Consider the following 17,554-nt stretch of genomic DNA (forward strand, 5'->3'; position numbering starts at 1 on the left):
TGATGTATTACTATTGCACGCACATTACCAAAGCATGGGTAAGAAATTTAAAGTACCAGAATCCATATAGGGTGGTGATGTCTTCGATGAACTTTGAATGGTAGCCATGAATGGTAGACATGTGGTAGCCATGAATGTTAGCCATTTTTTCCTAGAGTATTCTCTGAATAGATATTGCATATTTATTTGTTTGAAACTGTCCCTTATTGATCATGTTTTTGCCAAATCTCGACTGTTCTGTTGATGATCAGTCGGTTTTAACAATTTTTCTCCTGTGTTTTTTTTTTTTTTTTTTTTTGCTGTTTTTGGATAATATGTTGGTGCGGGGGTAAACAAAAATAACAGGGGTGAAAAAAATCAGGGGTAAACAACAAAAATAAATGGCACACATGATCGCTTGATGCATTAGAGGCTAAGCTGACAACAGTAGCTCTTAGATAACCCTGATTACCGAGGAGGGGGCATGGACCCAGAAAAATAAAAAGACAGTGGAAATTGAGAGTGAGCAAAACGACATTTTTAAAAGTAGTCGAACGCGTGCGTCCAGAATGGCGTATCTCAGGTTGTGCTTCTTTCTACCTTCATTGTCGTTCATTGACGGAATATATTTCGACTATATGTAGTGCTTCCACTTTCCATGAAAAATTCTGGGATTCCCCGAATTACCCCCCTCCCTTCTCCTAGAAAATGAGTTCTTAGAGGTGTTGTAAAAATTAACGTTCATAAGTCAACGAACGCTAATACAAAATACAAATCTTTAATTTTTTTTTGTATGAGTTTTAGGGGAATTTCAGAGAACTCAATTTTCTTCTGGGGATGTTTATAAATCCCTGAGTTTTTTGAAGGAAAAGAAAGTCCTGGTCAAATTTAATAAATGGGTCTGAAGTATAATCGAAAGAAAAAGAGTTCTGATGTCGTAAATAATTTGTTTTTGTTGATTAGAAAGTGATTTAGAAAGCAATTTAACCCCATCAATTTCCTTTAATATGAGCCCTTAAGCAGCTCTCTACGATGTTCCACTGCCCCGCTATCTGAGGAAGAGAAAGAAAGAAAGAAAAAGAAGATGCCGTATATGCAGAATATCGTGGTTTTAGCCACTTTTCTTGATTTTCAAGCTAACATATTTTCCTTGTTGTTCAAGCCTAGAGACGGTAAGTTTTCCAAATAGGGATTTTGGACAAGGCGGTTCTAATAGTGTACTTCTTGTTTTGGTTTGACTGTATTTTTAGGATTTATGGGTTATTGTAATTTTTACTAAGGGACATGATTACATTTCACTAAGTTGCTAGTTACTGCCGTAACCCGGATTATCTGGCTAACAGAGTTTAGGGATAATCTCCCTTACGTCATGCAATGCTTTTATCCCAGGACAGTTATATTAGCACGATCTTAGCTTAAAAATGACACACTAATACAGCTAACCAGCAAAGGTGCTGCTATCCTCAATATTTAGGGATTAGAGGAGGGGTGACTTGCTGATCATTTTTACCACAGCTTCTTTTTTACTAGTTGCCACGAAATAATTTCTTACCATCACTTATTTCTAGTAGGTGAAATCTCTTGCACCCCCCCCCCCATACACACACCCACCTTTAATAGCCAAGTAGAATTTGAAACATTAGTCGTTTAGAGGGCTGCTGAAACCATTTTGGGGAACTATAAGTAGATATAGCGCAGAACTATATAGTGCCATAAGCAGTGCATAACTATAAGCAGTGAAAGTTGTTTTCTGTCTCGTAATTGGAATTTTTCATAGTTTCTGTACTACATAATGAAGAACTTTAAGAAGTAAAAGTTGTTTTCCGTCACATAGTTGCAATATCTCTTTAGCAACTTCTTAGAAATTCCTACTATAACGTTTTCCCCCAGTTGATTGGTCGCTTATTAACGGTCTATACTTTATAATGTAGAACTATAAGCAGTGGAACTTCTTTTTCGGCGCTTAATTGCAGATTTTCCTTAACAATTTCTTCAGAATTGCCACGAGAACGTTTTCCACTGGGTAACTAGCTGATTAACAGGCTATATTATCAATGCAGAACTATTAGCAGTGGAAGTGGTTTTCCGTCTCATAGTTGCAATTTTTGCTTAACAACTGCTTAGAAATTCCCACTATAACGTTTTCCACCAGTTGATTGGTCGCTTATTAACGGTCTATACTTTATAATGTAGAACTATAAGTAGTGGAACTTCTTTTTCGACGCTTAATTGCAGATTTTCCTTAACAATTTCTTCAGAATTGCCACGAGAACGTGTTCCACTGGGTAACTAGCTGATTAACAGGCTATATTATCAATGTAGAACTATTAGCAGTGGAAGTGGTTTTTCCGTCACATAATTGCAATTTTTGCTTAACAACTGCTTAGAAATCTACACTAGAACGTTTTCCACCAGGTAACTGGTAAATGATTAACGGTTACCATGGAATCGTCTACTGTGCTTTATGTATATATTTACGTGCGCTTGAATTATTGGATTCAATGATTGGGGAGCAAAAACATATTGAGAACATCGAATACATTTTAATTTGTTTGTAAAGGTTTCAATATCATACTTTGTCAACGGAAACTATAGTTTAAACTCATGCTTATTTTTGATGGTTTTATGTTACCATATTTTATTGGTGAACGTAGTTTCTTTTAATCTGGCACTGTCTCTGGATTGAAAATCTTCGCCCAGAAGCTTAATATGCAGTTTTATTATTTTTTTGTTAGGGGGGGGGGGGAGAATAAACAAAAACAATTTTTGTTCTAATAATTTGAACCGAAAATGCCCATAACCTTATGAAAATTTCCTGATATTAATACAAATCGTCCCTGATATTAATAGCCTCGTTGCATTTAATTTGCTAAAAATTCATTAGACATATACATAATTGCGGTTTCGTATTGCACCTACGTATGATTAAACCCAAAATACCTTCCGTTTACTTTTAAATTTAGGAGAATAAAATTGTCAGCTGGCAACCCTGCCGTTCAGAGTTGCAAGCTTTTAGTCAAGTTTTCGCATTTGATAATAACCGAAAATATGCAAATATAAGTTTATTCAAGTAGTGTAAAATCTTTTAATTATTAATGAACTTCCTCCTTGAAGTGATATCATCTTTAAGGAGTGGTTGAAATCCTATTGACATAGTTGTGAATACTGCTTTGAATATAAGTCAGTGATGTATAGTTGGAAGTGATTCATACAATGTATAATATTTTGTGAATCTCTAATAGTCATCGATAGTATATAATTGATTCACAGTAAGAGTTACACCGGGGACATTTTTTCACAGGGGAGGGAAGAGGTAAGCACTGCCACAATTCCTTTCACAAAGATTTAAATGGGAGTATTTACCATTTTTCTCTTTTGATGCGTTTCTTTATGTCTTTTTTTACTAGAAAGGCCACCCCCTGTCCTATTGGTAGCCCCCTTAATTCAAGGGCTTAAATTGAATTTCTATATTAGGGGGTGGGTCAGATATTGAGCAATCGATTAGAAATTGTTATGAATACCAGACTGTAAAGGACGATCTTTGGGAAGTTGTCATCCTTCATCCGTAGGACATGTTCTAATCATCATAATCTCTCTCTCACCTTGTAACACCGATGGATCCAGTGCGGGGGCCCTCAAGTTTTTTTTTCTGGCACCCTCATTCCTTGTTTTATTCTCTTTTTCACTCTTCTTTTAAAATAAATTTGTCAATTTGGTCAATTATTGGCGTCCTCGTCACATTGCCCCCCCCCCACTCCTAAGATTTTGCTTATTGGCGCCCTTGTCACATTGCCCCCCCCCCCCCCCCAAGATTTTGCTCTAGATCTGCCCCTGCCTTGAAAGCGGGATACTACCACAATTTTCGGACAGCTTGCAGTTTGAAATATAGTCAGTCGAATGGACACCCAAATAATCCGTAGGCAATTCTTCTAGAAAACATATAACAAATCCTCCTCCATCTTTTGGAGTACCCACGTTTCAGAACCACACTTGGCCAGTGTCGTCTCAGTAGCTTCCAATATTCTGATCTTGGCTCGCAGACTTATCTTTCTACTCTTTCAAACTTTTTTGAACTGTGAAAAAGCACACTGGGCCCTGGCTACTCTACTTTTAACATCTTCACCGCATCCGCTATCTTCGCTAACAATACTACTTAGACAGGGACACAACTTAGGTTTTGAGTTGGGGGGGTGGATATAAAGAATATGCCGACAAAATCACCCAGTGCGATGACAAATGCCAACACATAAGCTAAATTAAATTAACAACATAAACTAAATTCCAAGGTGTCGGTGCCAACACCTTGGAACTTTGGGGGGATTCCCCTTCTAGCTGCGCCCCTCTATGTTGTTAATTGAAGCTAACCACTTGGTCGATGTTATCATTACCCAAAATAACCTCTTAACCTTCACTTATTCTCAGTCTAAGTGACTTAGTCTATTCAAAGCCTCCCTTTTTACACCCTCCTTAGAAGTTCTAATTTCCCTTAAGTCATTCATTACAAACTCCTCCCTTCTAAGCGTTATTTATATATCATTAAAAAAATACCTTTGGAACTAGCCTGACGACAGTAAGAAAGTGACTGAAAAAACTGTTTTGTCTTTTCGTTTTTTGTCGTTGATTATGTTTGGCCAGTATTGTCTCAGAGACTTCTTAAACAAAATGTAAAAACAATAGCTCTACCCACTTTTTGAAATGCCATCAAATTATTTGATTATTTGTTTGTAGTAAGTGATTACATTCGTTAATGGTCCGTGGACTTTGATGGTTCATATAATTTAGTCTAGATAGTATTTAGTACAATTGTATAGGTTCAGGCTGGCTGATGCTGATTAAAGAACCAAATGATGAACACAATTTTTAGTCATTATTTGATTGTTGTTTGAATTGTTGAGTTATTTATGTCTTTTTTAGTTTCATTCTGGGATAAAAATATTTTATTAGTTTGATTAGTATTTGCCAGAAAAATCAAATCTATTTGATATTTTAGTAAGTCAGCATTTCATACTAAATTCCATCGCAAGTTGAAACTCAAGGTTGTGTTGATACAGGTCCGTTACTGTCAGGGGCGGATCTCCAGGATTTTATTAGGGGGGAAAGAGGGGTTCATATCCCGATAGTCAGGGGCAAGGGATATATAATAGTTTTTTCTCCTCATTATTAGGGGGCAACAGTTACCCCCCTTGACCGCCCCCCCCCCCCAAACGACGCCTCCGGTTACTGTTCTATGAAATCAATAAACTTAAAAAAATCTGCAACTTTAGGCCAGAAAACTGTGTGGTTACTTGAATTAATTCTTAAACTACCAACAACAGTAACATTGAAATCCGATTTTAAGTTAGTTAAGTGTAGAATTACACAGTCGTGTATATCTTAAAAATTTTGAAAATATCCGGCGTTCAATTTTCAGTTTACCTCCATCTGCAGTTGTACAGTTTTTGATAGTAGCGGGCTCCAAATTAAAAAAAATAAACATTTGAAAAATGTAACAATAGGAGTGTCCTGTAGTGGCGCAGAGGGTTTGACCTTAGCTTGGTAATACGGGCCCCACAGATCGAACCTTGCTGTAGCAACACACTGTAGCGCTGACGCAGGGACCTTAGGAGAGTTGCCACCCCTAGTCATTTATCACTATTTCCAGTGGTTTTTATATTGCCTAAACAAAAATATTACTAAATCAGCACATGAATCACTAGATTATTGAAGAAAATCACTAAATCAGGCAAAAAATCAATAAAAACTAGTGATTTTTTCCTCACCAGGTGGCAACACTGGACATTAGCAGTCAAGAAACGTCGCTAATCCGATTGCTTACCTAGTAACAAAAAAGCCAAAAATAAATGGCACCCGACACATTAGGATGGTGTAGCTTATCTTTGAAGGTGTAGCTGTTTTTGGGAATCAATAAATTGTTAGTATTTGAATTTTTACGGGTGAAAAGTGCACACAAAGTTCACTACTTAGTTTTATTTATTTTCGCAGTTCAACGTGGCAACAATGACGAAGATGTCATACTGCTCTAAAAACTCCCTAATTTTAAAACAACCAAATGAAAAACCTTAGAAATTTGTGGTTTTCAGGTACGAAAAGAGAACTGAGAGGGGTCCAGAGGACCAAATATATTTTAATGTCCTTTGTAAATGTTTCCCACGGGCCATCAGGGGAGTAACTTAGGTTTAGGTGACTTACGTCTATAGCTTCAGGCTGGTTGATTTTGAAGCCAAAAATGAAAATCATTTTTAGTCGTTATTTGGTTGTTCCGTATATAGTTTAGGGCCGGTTAACTCAGATTATACACCAAAATATAAATGTTATTTTTCAGACCTTTGATTTTTGCAGGGTTCTGGGCTATTTCCATTTTATATGTCTTCTTCTTTTATGGATAAAAAGATTGAGCAGTTTGATTGTAATTTGTTAGAAATCAAATCTAAGTTCAACTTTAGTAGTTCAGCATTTTGATATACTGCTGTCGCAAGTTGAAACTCGAATTTCCGTTTATATAAGTCTGGAACTGAATTATAGCGACTATTTCCTTGAATAAATTCTTAATTATCAGTGCTCCTCAGGGGCTATTCGGGAAGTGTCCATAGTTTCAGGCTGGTTGATCCCGACTTCATAATAAAAAAATGAAGATGATTTTGTTCAGTCATTATTTCGTTGTTGCTGGATTCTCAGTTGTTTTTGCCTTTTTTTCTGGATTGTTATTTCTTGATAAAAGAACAACTTTAATAGTTCGATTGATATTTATTGAACAATCAAATATATGTGATATTGTGCAGGTGATTTGCATATATTGTTTCAGGCTTGTTGACTGTGATTTCAAAACCCAAAGATGCAGATCATTTTTCAGTCATTATTTTATTAGTACCGGATTCTGACTTATTTGTTTACGCTTGCATATTTAAAGACAAAAAAAAATTCAAATGTCAAAAATAGTTTATTTGCTATTTGCTGAAAAATAAACCCAAGTTATTACTTAGGTGGGCCTTCATTTTGAAAATGAGGCTGTAGCAAAAAGAAAAAACTGCAAAAATATTTACCGTGCCTGAGCAATAATTTTAATGTTTTCATTCAAACTAAAAAAAAATACCTGAAAATTTTAAAATTAGTTTGTTTTTTGTTTGATAAAATCAAATTCGTTACGTTATTAAGCTTACAGGTTTGAACACAATCAGTTATATAATGTCAGTAGGAAGGCTTAAAAAAAAAAGATTGCAATCATAGGCAGCGCAATCGCGCTGCCTAAGTAAAGAACGATGTTGGCACAATCTATAATTAATTTTTTGTTTTCCATACCAGGGCACTTTGTATCGAAGGATTTCTCGTAGAAACTTCGAAAAGGGTTCATTCAATTGGAAATTGGAATGGCTAGTGTCCTTTTTAATAGTCGAAAGTGATTGAAAGGCAACTAACACCCTTCCACGCCCACCATTTCCCCAAACACATCCAATCAAAATTTTGAGACAGTCATTTTGTTCAGCGTAGTCGATATTAAGATAGAAATTACATTTCCGAGGAGGACACTCCCCCCACAGCCCTCAGGGCAATGGTTGTAAGTTATACCCTGGGGGCATATAAGATTTTTATAGAAAGCTTTATCGTAGAAACTTCAAAAAGCTCATTCCATTGGAAATTCAAAGGGCTGGTGCCCTTTATAATAGTCAAAAATGATTGGAGGGCAACTAACCCCTCTCTCACGCCCACCTTTTCCCCAAACACATCCAATCAAAATTTTTAGATAGCCATTTTGTTCGACGTAGTTGAAAGTTCTGGAAATTAGGTCTTTGAGGATGACAACCCCCCACAGCCCTCAGGGCAAAGGTTATAAGTTATGCCCTGGGGGAAAATAAGGTTTTCATAGAAAGTGTTGTCGTAGAAACTTCAAGAAGGGTTCATTCGATTGGAAATTGAAACGGCCACTGTCCTTTTTAATAGTTGAAAGTGATTAGAGGGCAACTAACCCCCCTCTCACTCCCACCTTCTATCCAAATACATCAAATCATCATTTTGAGATAACTATTTTGTTCAACATAGTTGAAAGTTCTGGAAATTAGGTCTTTGAGGTTGATAACCCCTCAGAGACCTCAGTGCAAGGGTTACAAGTTATGCCCTAGGGGCATAAAAGGTTTTTATTGAAAACTTTTTCGTAGAAACTTGAAAATGGATGCAATCGATTGAAAATTCAAAGGGCTAGTGCCCTTTTTAATAGTTGAAAGGAATTGGAGGGCAAATAACCCCCCTCTCACGCCCACCTTTTCCCCAAACACATCCAATCAAAATTTTGAGATAGCAATTTTCTTCAACGTAGTTGAAAGTTCTGGAAATTAGTTCTTTGAGGAAGACAACCCCTCCCCCCCCAACCCTCACGGCAAGGGTTGTAAGTTATGCCCTCGGGGCATAAAAGGTTTTTATTGAAAGCGTTGTCGTAAAAATTTCAAAAGGGTTCATTCGATTGAAAATTGAAAGGGTTAGTGCCTTTTTTAATAGTCGAAAGTGATTGGAGAGCAACTAACGTCCACCATTTCCCCAAACACATCCAATCAAAATTTTTAGATATGTATGTTGTTCAACGTAGTTGAAAGTTCTGGAAATTAGGTCTTTGAGGATGAGAACCCCCACACAGCCCTCTGGGCAAGGGTTGTAATTTATGCCCTGTGGGCATATAAGGTTTTTATAGAAAGCCTTGTCGTAGAAAACTTCAAAAAGGGTCATTCGATTGGAAATCAAAAGGGCTAGTGCCCTTTTTAATAGTCGGAAGTGATTGGAAGGCTTGACATTTTTATAGTAAAGATCGATGTGGGTAAAATGTTTGTTTTTTTTTTCGTTTAGACCAGGTCACTTCGTATTGAAGGAGTTGTCGTAGGAACTTCTAAAGGGGCTCATTCGATTGAAAATAGAAAGGGCTAATCCCCTTTTTAATTGTCGAAACTGATTGGAGCGCAACTAGTCCCCTTCCCACGCCCACCCTCCCATTTTCCCATTATGTTTAAAAACTAAATGTTGCCTTAAGATTAGATCAAAATGCACTGTGTTAATGCTAAATCCAAATAAGGCATCTCAGCAGTATCCTAAGTATGACTGAGGTCATAGTCTTCAAACTTTCGGGGCTACTTCTGCTCTTAAAGTTTAACCAAATCAAAATAGCGTAAATGTATCCAAGCTATCAAAGAAAGTAAAGAGATTTTTTTTTGCGAATGGTATCAAGTTTTCTATTTCAGGTCAACTAGAGGAGGTATGAAACTAAATTAGACACTACTATTTGTGTCCAGATTTTTAAAAGGGTGTATGCTGTTAAAAATTGCTGAAAATTTTTCTCCAGCATACAAATAGCAGGCCAAACTATAAAGTCTTAAAAAAGGAAAAGATTCTAAGTATTATTTTCGTTTTCCCTGAAAACACTGTGTCAATATAAAACGAACAGAAATTAATTAAAATAACTTTTTCAACAAAATAAGTTTTTCAAAGAAAATTAAAGAACTCCATTAAACCAAAAATGAAAAAAAAAATAAAATCAAATATTCTACCAAGCGTGAAGCTACCACAAATCATACATCGATAAATAAATGAAACCCAAAACGAACAGAAATTACAATAAATAACCGAGTCAAACTCAAAATGAGCAGAAATTGACATGAGTAGGGCTCAAAATCCCTATGCCTTCCCAAGACCAGAACATAATTAGCACTTTACTGAAAAAAATGCAAATGTATGTGCATTGTCAGTTTAATATACATATACTGATATCAAAATGTTAATATTATTTGATTTACTAAAGTTATAAAAGTAAAAACATTTATATTTTTTCAGTAAAGTGCAAATTATGTTCTGGCCTTGGTAAGGCAAGAGATTTTGAGCCCTACTCATGTTAATTTCTGCTCTTTTGAGTTTGAATCGGTTATTTCCGCTTTTTAGAGTTTCGGTTAGTATTGAGCCGGGTCGCTCCTTACTTACAGTTCGTTACCATGAACTGTTTGATATCGGTGTTAGAAATCAGACTTCAGACCGGGGCCCGGTGGCTGGTAACTGCAGTAATATTTGTATATATTTTAACGTGGATTACAAATTTAAAAAACCTTAAAAAAGAAAACCAAAAGTTTGAAGCTTAGTAGATATCGTTGTTAGAAATCAGACTTGTTTTAATAGTCAAATATCTTTGAAAAAACCCCAGTATGAAAAGACAGCAAATTGTCTCAAACTGTCTGTGGCTAGAAGACAAGCGAAAATGAGAATCCGTATATAGAAGCCTGCCGCGTGCCGAGTACTATTGGCTTGTGTACTATATGCGAGTACTATATACTATATATGCTTGTGTATGCGTATATTTGACACAAAAATCTCTGTTAGGCCATGTCAATATTTTATCGATTATCCTAGACATGAAAGGTGCTACTGTTACCCTTCAGTTCTCTCTTTTCATCCCATTTTTTAAATTTTGCCGGACAATGCATCAAATTTTGTGCATCAGCGTAGTTTCATTTTAGTGCATAGAGCAGTGGACTTAAGCGGGGCTGTCTCTTTAAATATAGGATAATTTTCGTTCATTTGAAGTTTTACGTTAAACTAAGGTTTCTTTTGAAGAAAAAATGTTTTTCAAATCTTTCTAGGACTTCCTAAGTTTAACTTAGGCTAGGTTTTATTTTATTTCAAATTTAGGTGTTGGGCGGATATCCGCCCAACATTTTATTTCTTCGTGAAGTAATGTCTGTAGGTATCTCTGTTGGTAAGCAATATGCTCTGTTATGCCACAGTCAAAATGTTTCGGTAATAAGGAGGTTTTCTGTCGCCGCACAGCACCCTCGTTGCAGTCTTAAACCAAAAATATCCCTCAGAATGAACGCAGACTGAGACGCGTTTTCGTTACTTATTCATCTGGAGGACTTCTTGCGAAAAATCGGAAACTTTTGGCCTAACAATTGTTGCGCAAATGCCCAATGCAGTTACGTAAATTAATGGAGCTTAAAATGAATTGAACCATTCAAATGAAGCTTAAAAATGATTGTGATAATAATCGTTTAGGTTGTTATACTGCAGATATAGTTTAGACGAATGTGACACACCGCGACAGTTCAGTCTCTCAAATGTTAAACTTAAAATATTATATATATGTATATATATATACTCGTATATATATATATATATATATATATATATATATATATATATATATATATATATATATATATATATATATATATATATATATATATATATATATATATATATATATATATATATATATATATATATTGGTTAACCTTTAACAATTTCCTAAAAGAAGAGTTTTCCTAAAAGAGTTTAAAACAAAGTTCTTACTGAAGACGGTAAATTTGCCCCCCCTCAGAGAAAAATCTTTAACTACGCCCTTGCCAAAGGAATTAATTGATTTGATGGTATTTTTAGGTATTCATGAGAGAACCTCTGCAACAGAAAATGGAAAAAGAGCGTTTGGTACTTCAGAACGCGGCAGCGATTAAGATCCAAACAGCTGTTAGAGGACACTTGGCTAGAAGGCGATATAAATTGATGAAAAACAGTGCTGTAAAGATACAGGTACGTTTTTTTTTAAATGATTGATGATTTAATGATTGTTTTGATTTAACGATTGGAATTCAAAAGTCTGTGTCGTTATGCATTAGGTTGCTCAGCTCTTTTTCAAAGTTCTTTTTTGGAAGTTTTGAAAAATGACTCATAAATAATACTTTTTCACTATACAGTATGAAATCATTTTGATATCCCACACTTAAGTTTTTGTCTCTAACAATTTGAATTTTTCTGTATTGCAAGAAAAATACTTTATTTTTTACCGCAATCTGAGATAAAGAATTTTATTATTTTTTATCTTTTTTTTATTGTATTTAGTAACTTTTTTAGGACATAAAACTTATCTTTTCACATTTCATGTTTGCAAATGGGAAAAGATTCAAACAAAACCACTTGGTTAACTTTATGTCGAGACACGCACTTCTGCTTCTTTGAAGATATGATCCCCTAGGCTGGCTAAGTTAAATAAAAGTGTGTTTATGAAATAAAATAATAAAATAACGCTCACAGTAAAATGATGGGCTATTTGAAAGCAGAGTGACGTCTATAATAGAAGCAAATGTATTGGATTCCTGAAATAATATTCAGTTCTCTTTGAATTATGCAACATTATATTGGATTTACAGGACAATAGCCCATCCCATCCCAACTAATAGCTCAACCAATACAGTTTTGCCATAAATACTGTTCGGGCTGCTTGGAAGCAGAAAGCTAATGGATAATATTGCAGACTTATTTTATTATTATTCTTCGACTTATATAAAATTATAATTGGATTTGCGGTACAGTAGCCCATCAATTCCCTGCTCAATAGTCCCATCAATTGATTTTGCACTATTTGAAAGTAGAGTGGCGACTATGATAGAGCAAAATGCATTGGATTGCAGGAATGATTTTTACTACTCTTGGATTTACAAAACATTATAATTGGATTTTTGGTACAATAGCCCTTCATACTCCCACCAAACTGCCCCACCATCAAATTTGTGCCATCAGCAGAGTTTGGACTATTTGAAAGCAGAGTAGCGTCTATAATAGGTGCAAATATATTGAATGCCAGTAATTTTTTTTAGTACCCTGTGGGTTACATAATATTACAATTGGATTCCCACAACAATAGCCCATCGTATCCCCACTAATAGCCCCACCAACACAGTTCGAACTACTGAAAAGCAGACTGGTGTCTACATTAGAAACTAATGCATGTGATTTCAGAAATTATTTTTATTAATCTTTGACTTGCAAAACGTTATAATGGGATATACAGGATATTAGCCCATTAATCTACACTAAATAGCCCCGCCAACACATTTTTGCCACCAACACATTTTGGACTGTTTGAAAGCAGATGGGGCGTCTATAATAGAGGCAATTGCTTTGGATTCTAGAATAATCTTTTTAGTGCTCTTTGAATTAAACAACATTTTAATAGGATCTGCAGTACAATAGCCAATCGTATCCCCACTAATATCCCCACCAACACAGTTCGAACTACTGGAAAGTAGACTGTTGTCTAAATTAGAAACTAATGCATGTGATTGCAGAAATTATTTTTATTACTCTTTGACTTGCAAAACGTTATAATGGGATACAAAGGATATTAGCCCATTAATCTACACTAAATAGCCCCACCAACACATTTTTGCTACCAACATATTTTGGACTGTTTGAAAGCAGAGGGGCGTCTATAATAGAGGCAATTGCTTTGGATTCTAGAATAATCTTTTTAGTGCTCTTTGAATTAAACAACATTTTAATAGGATCTGCAGTACAATAGCCCATCGTATCCCCACTAATAGCCCCACCAACACAGTTCGAACTACTGAAAATCAGACTGGTCTCTAAATTAAAAACTAATGCATGTGATTCCAGAAATTATTTTTATTAATCTTTGACTTGCAAAACGTTATAATGGAATATACAGAATATTAGCCCATTAATCTACACTAAATAGCCCCACCAACACATTTTTGCCACCAACACATTTTGGACTGTTTGAAAGCAGAGGGGCGTCTATAATAGAGGCAATTGCTTTGGATTCTAGAATAATCTTTTTAGTGATCTTTGAATTAAACAACATTTTAATAGGTTCTGCAGTACAATAGCCCATCTTATCCCCACTAATAGCCCCACCAACACAGTTCGAACTACTGAAAAGCAGACTTGTGTCTAAATTCGAAACTAATGCATGTGATTGCAGAAAATATTTTTATTACTCTTTGACTTGCAAAGCGTTATAATTGGATATACAGGACATTAGCCCATTGATCTACACTAAATAGCCCCGCCAACACATTTTTGCCACCAACACATTTTGGACTGTTTGAAAGCAGAGGGGCGTCTATAAAAGAGGCAATTGCTTTGGATTCTAGAATAATCTTTTTAGTGCTCTTTGAATTAAACAACATTTTAATAGGATCTGCAGTACAATAGCCCATCGTATCCCCACTAATAGCCCCACCAACACAGTTCGAACTACTGAAAAGCAGACTGGTGTCTACATTAGAAACTAATGCATGTGATTCCAGAAATTATTTTTATTAATCTTTGACTTGCAAAACGTTATAATGGGATATACAGAATATTAGCCCATTAATCTACACTAAATAGCCCCACCAACACATTTTTGCCACCAACACATTTTGGACTGTTTGAAAGCAGAGGGGCGTCTATAATAGAGGCAATTGCTTTGGATTCTAGAATAATCTTTTTAGTGCTCTTTGAGTTAAACAACATTTTAATAGGATCTGCAGTACAATAGCCCATCGTATCCCCACTAATAGCCCCACCAACACAGTTCGAACTACTGAAAAGCAGACTGGTGTCTACATTAGAAACTAATGCATGTGATTTCAGAAATTATTTTTATTAATCTTTGACTTGCAAAACGTTATAATGGGATATACAGAATATTAGCCCATTAATCTACACTAAATAGCCCCACCAACACATTTTTGCCACCAACACATTTTGGACTGTTTGAAAGCAGAGGGGCGTCTATAATAGAGGCAATTGCTTTGGATTCTAGAATAATCTTTTTAGTGCTCTTTGAATTAAACAACATTTTAATAGGATCTGCAGTACAATAGCCAATCGTATCCCCACTAATATCCCCACCAACACAGTTCGAACTACTGGAAAGTAGACTGTTATCTAAATTAGAAACTAATGCATGTGATTGCAGAAATTATTTTTATTACTCTTTGACTTGCAAAACGTTATAATGGGATACAAAGGATATTAGCCCATTAATCTACACTAAATAGCCCCACCAACACATTTTTGCTACCAACATATTTTGGACTGTTTGAAAGCAGAGGGGCGTCTATAATAGAGGCAATTGCTTTGGATTCTAGAATAATCTTTTTAGTGCTCTTTGAATTAAACAACATTTTAATAGGATCTGCATTACAATAGCCCATCGTATCCCCACTAATAGCCCCACCAACACAGTTCGAACTACTGAAAATCAGACTGGTATCTAAATTAGAAACTAATGCATGTGATTGCAGAAATTATTTTTATTAATCTTTGACTTGCAAAAACGTTATAATGGAATATACAGGATATTAGCCCATTAATCTACACTAAATAGCCCCACCAACACATTTTTGTCACCAACACATTTTGGACTGTTTGAAAGCAGAGGGGCGTCTATAATAGAGGCAATTGCTTTGGATTCTAGAATAATCTTTTTATTGCTCTTTGAATTAAACAACATTTTAATAGGATCTGCATTACAATAGCCCATCGTATCCCCACTAATAGCCTATTAATAGCCTATTAAATATTGTTTGATTCAAAGAACACTAAAAAGATTATTCTAGAATCCAAAGCAATTGCCTCTATTATAGACACCCCTCTGCTTTCAAACAGTCCAAAATGTGTTGGTGGCAAAAATGTGTTGGTGGGGCTATTTAGTGTAGATTAATGGGCTAATATCCAGTTCGAACTACTGAACAACACAGTTCGAACTACTGAAAAGCAGACTGGTATCTAAATTAGAAACTAATGCATGTGATTGCAGAAATTATTTTTATTACTCTTTGACTTGCAAAACGTTATAATCGGATATAAAGGATATTAGCCCATTGATCTACACTAAATAGCCCCGCCAACACATTTTTGCTACCAACATATTTTGGACTATTTGAAAGCAGAGGGGCGTCTATAATAGAGGCAATTGCTTTGGATTCTCGAATAATCTTTTTAGTGCTCTTTGAGTTAAACAACATTTTAATAGGATCTTCAGTACAATAGCCAATCTTATCACCACGAATATCCCCACCACCACAGTTCGAACTACTGAAAAGCAGACTGGTATCTACATTAGAAACTAATGCATGTGATTGCAAAAATTATTTTTATTACTCTTTGACTTGCAAAACGTTATAATGGGATACAAAGGATATTAGCCCATTAATCTACACTAAATAGCCCCACCAACACATTTTTGCCACCAACACATTTTGGACTGTTTGAAAGCAGAGGGGTGTCTATAATAGAGGCAATTGCTTTGGATTCTAGAATAATCTTTTTAGTGTTCTTTGAATCAAACAATATTTTAATAGGATCTGCAGTACAATAGCCCATCGTATCCCCACTAATAGCTCCACCAACACAGTTCGAACTACTGAAAACCAGACTGGTGTCTAAATTCGAAACTAATGCATGTGATCGTAGAAATTATTTGTATTACTCTTTGACTTGCAAAACGTTATAATGGGATATACAGGACATTAGCCCATTGATCTACACTAAATAGCCCCGCCAACACATTTTTGCCACCAATACATTTTGGACTGTTTGAAAGTAGGGCGTCTATAATAGAGGCTATTGCTTTGGATTCTAGAATAATCTTTTTAGACTCTTTGAATTAAACAACATTTTATTAGGACAATAGCCCGTCGTGTCTCCACCATTAGCCCCACCAACACAATTTGCTGTTGCTGCTGCTGCTTATTTCAGAGTTCTTCGTCAAGTGAAAGTAAAACAGAAACACATTGACTTTAAAAGCAAAGGAAAAAAACAGATGGCGTGTGAGTGGTGATGAACAATAAAAGCTTCGTTTTGATGAATGCAAAAAGGAAATAAAAACAGCCAGCTAGACTTTATTTATACTTAAAAAAAAATGTAGTTATGTTTTTCTTTGCAGATAAAGCAACTGTTTTTGTCAGGGTTTTTATAGCATATCTAAACTTGCCATGACTAACTCTGCAACTCCACCCTTGTTGTTATTTTTATGTGAGCTACCATCTTGATTCTATGACCACATCCTTCTTATTTTTTTTCACATTGTGAGGTAGAGTTTTTCAAATCATCGTTAAGGTTTCAAAAACCTTTCATATATCTTACGTAATAAAATTGAGAATATTTTGTAATATTTTATGTTTTGTAACTTTGTATATTTTTTTTACATTTTAGACATATGTCCGTAGTAGTCTCTTACTTTCTCTCTTCTGCATCTTCTATTTTTGTGTTACTGAATCAAGCTTTACTTTTATACTCATTGAGTTCATCTTCTTTTTTACTTATTTTCTTCTTTAATCTTTCTATTTATTTTTGTTTTTATATTTTTTTCTGTTATCCTACTTTCTCCTACTCTTCTTATTCTTAGTCTTTGCTTTATTCGGTTATTCATCTCTGTTTCGCTGTTTTCGGTTTATTCTTATTCTTCACTTTTTGTTGCTCTTTCCTCTGTCCCATTCTTTGTTTTATTCTTCTCATTTCACTTTATTTGCTTTATTCTTTTGCTTACTCTTCACGTTGTTTTACTCTTCTTATAGTCTTGCTCTGGTTCAGTCACGCTATATTTTGAACTCCTCTTCTTTTATCTTTTCCGCTCTCATTGGCAGGACCCAAATCAGGCACGAAAACATAATTTTTTTGTGGGAATGGGGGGGGGGGGTGGATACAGAGGAATGAAATTGCAAATTCGAAGGATAATATAGGAAACTATATTACAATTGTAAAAATTTTGAAATTTTGCGGGGAGCAGCATGGGTCCGAAAACTGGCCACCCTGTGCATGTGCC

At 35.3% G+C, this 17,554-nt stretch overlaps 1 protein-coding gene across 1 annotated transcript in view; it reads left to right on the forward strand.

Annotated features, from left to right (window-relative positions):
* The window catches only part of LOC148953711 (unconventional myosin-XV-like), a 548,203-nt gene that overhangs the window by 204,206 nt on the left and 326,443 nt on the right, over nt 1–17,554 (forward strand). The window contains exon 15 of the mRNA XM_089108456.1: nt 11,380–11,529. Coding sequence (XP_088964582.1) covers nt 11,380–11,529 — 150 coding nt within the window. The remainder of the gene's footprint in view (nt 1–11,379; nt 11,530–17,554) is intronic.

Source organism: Artemia sp. Qi Xiang Cuo, chromosome 3 (assembly GCF_049724085.1).
Source record: "Artemia sp. Qi Xiang Cuo chromosome 3, ASM4972408v1, whole genome shotgun sequence".
Taxonomy (NCBI): Eukaryota; Metazoa; Arthropoda; class Branchiopoda; order Anostraca; family Artemiidae; genus Artemia; species Artemia sp. Qi Xiang Cuo.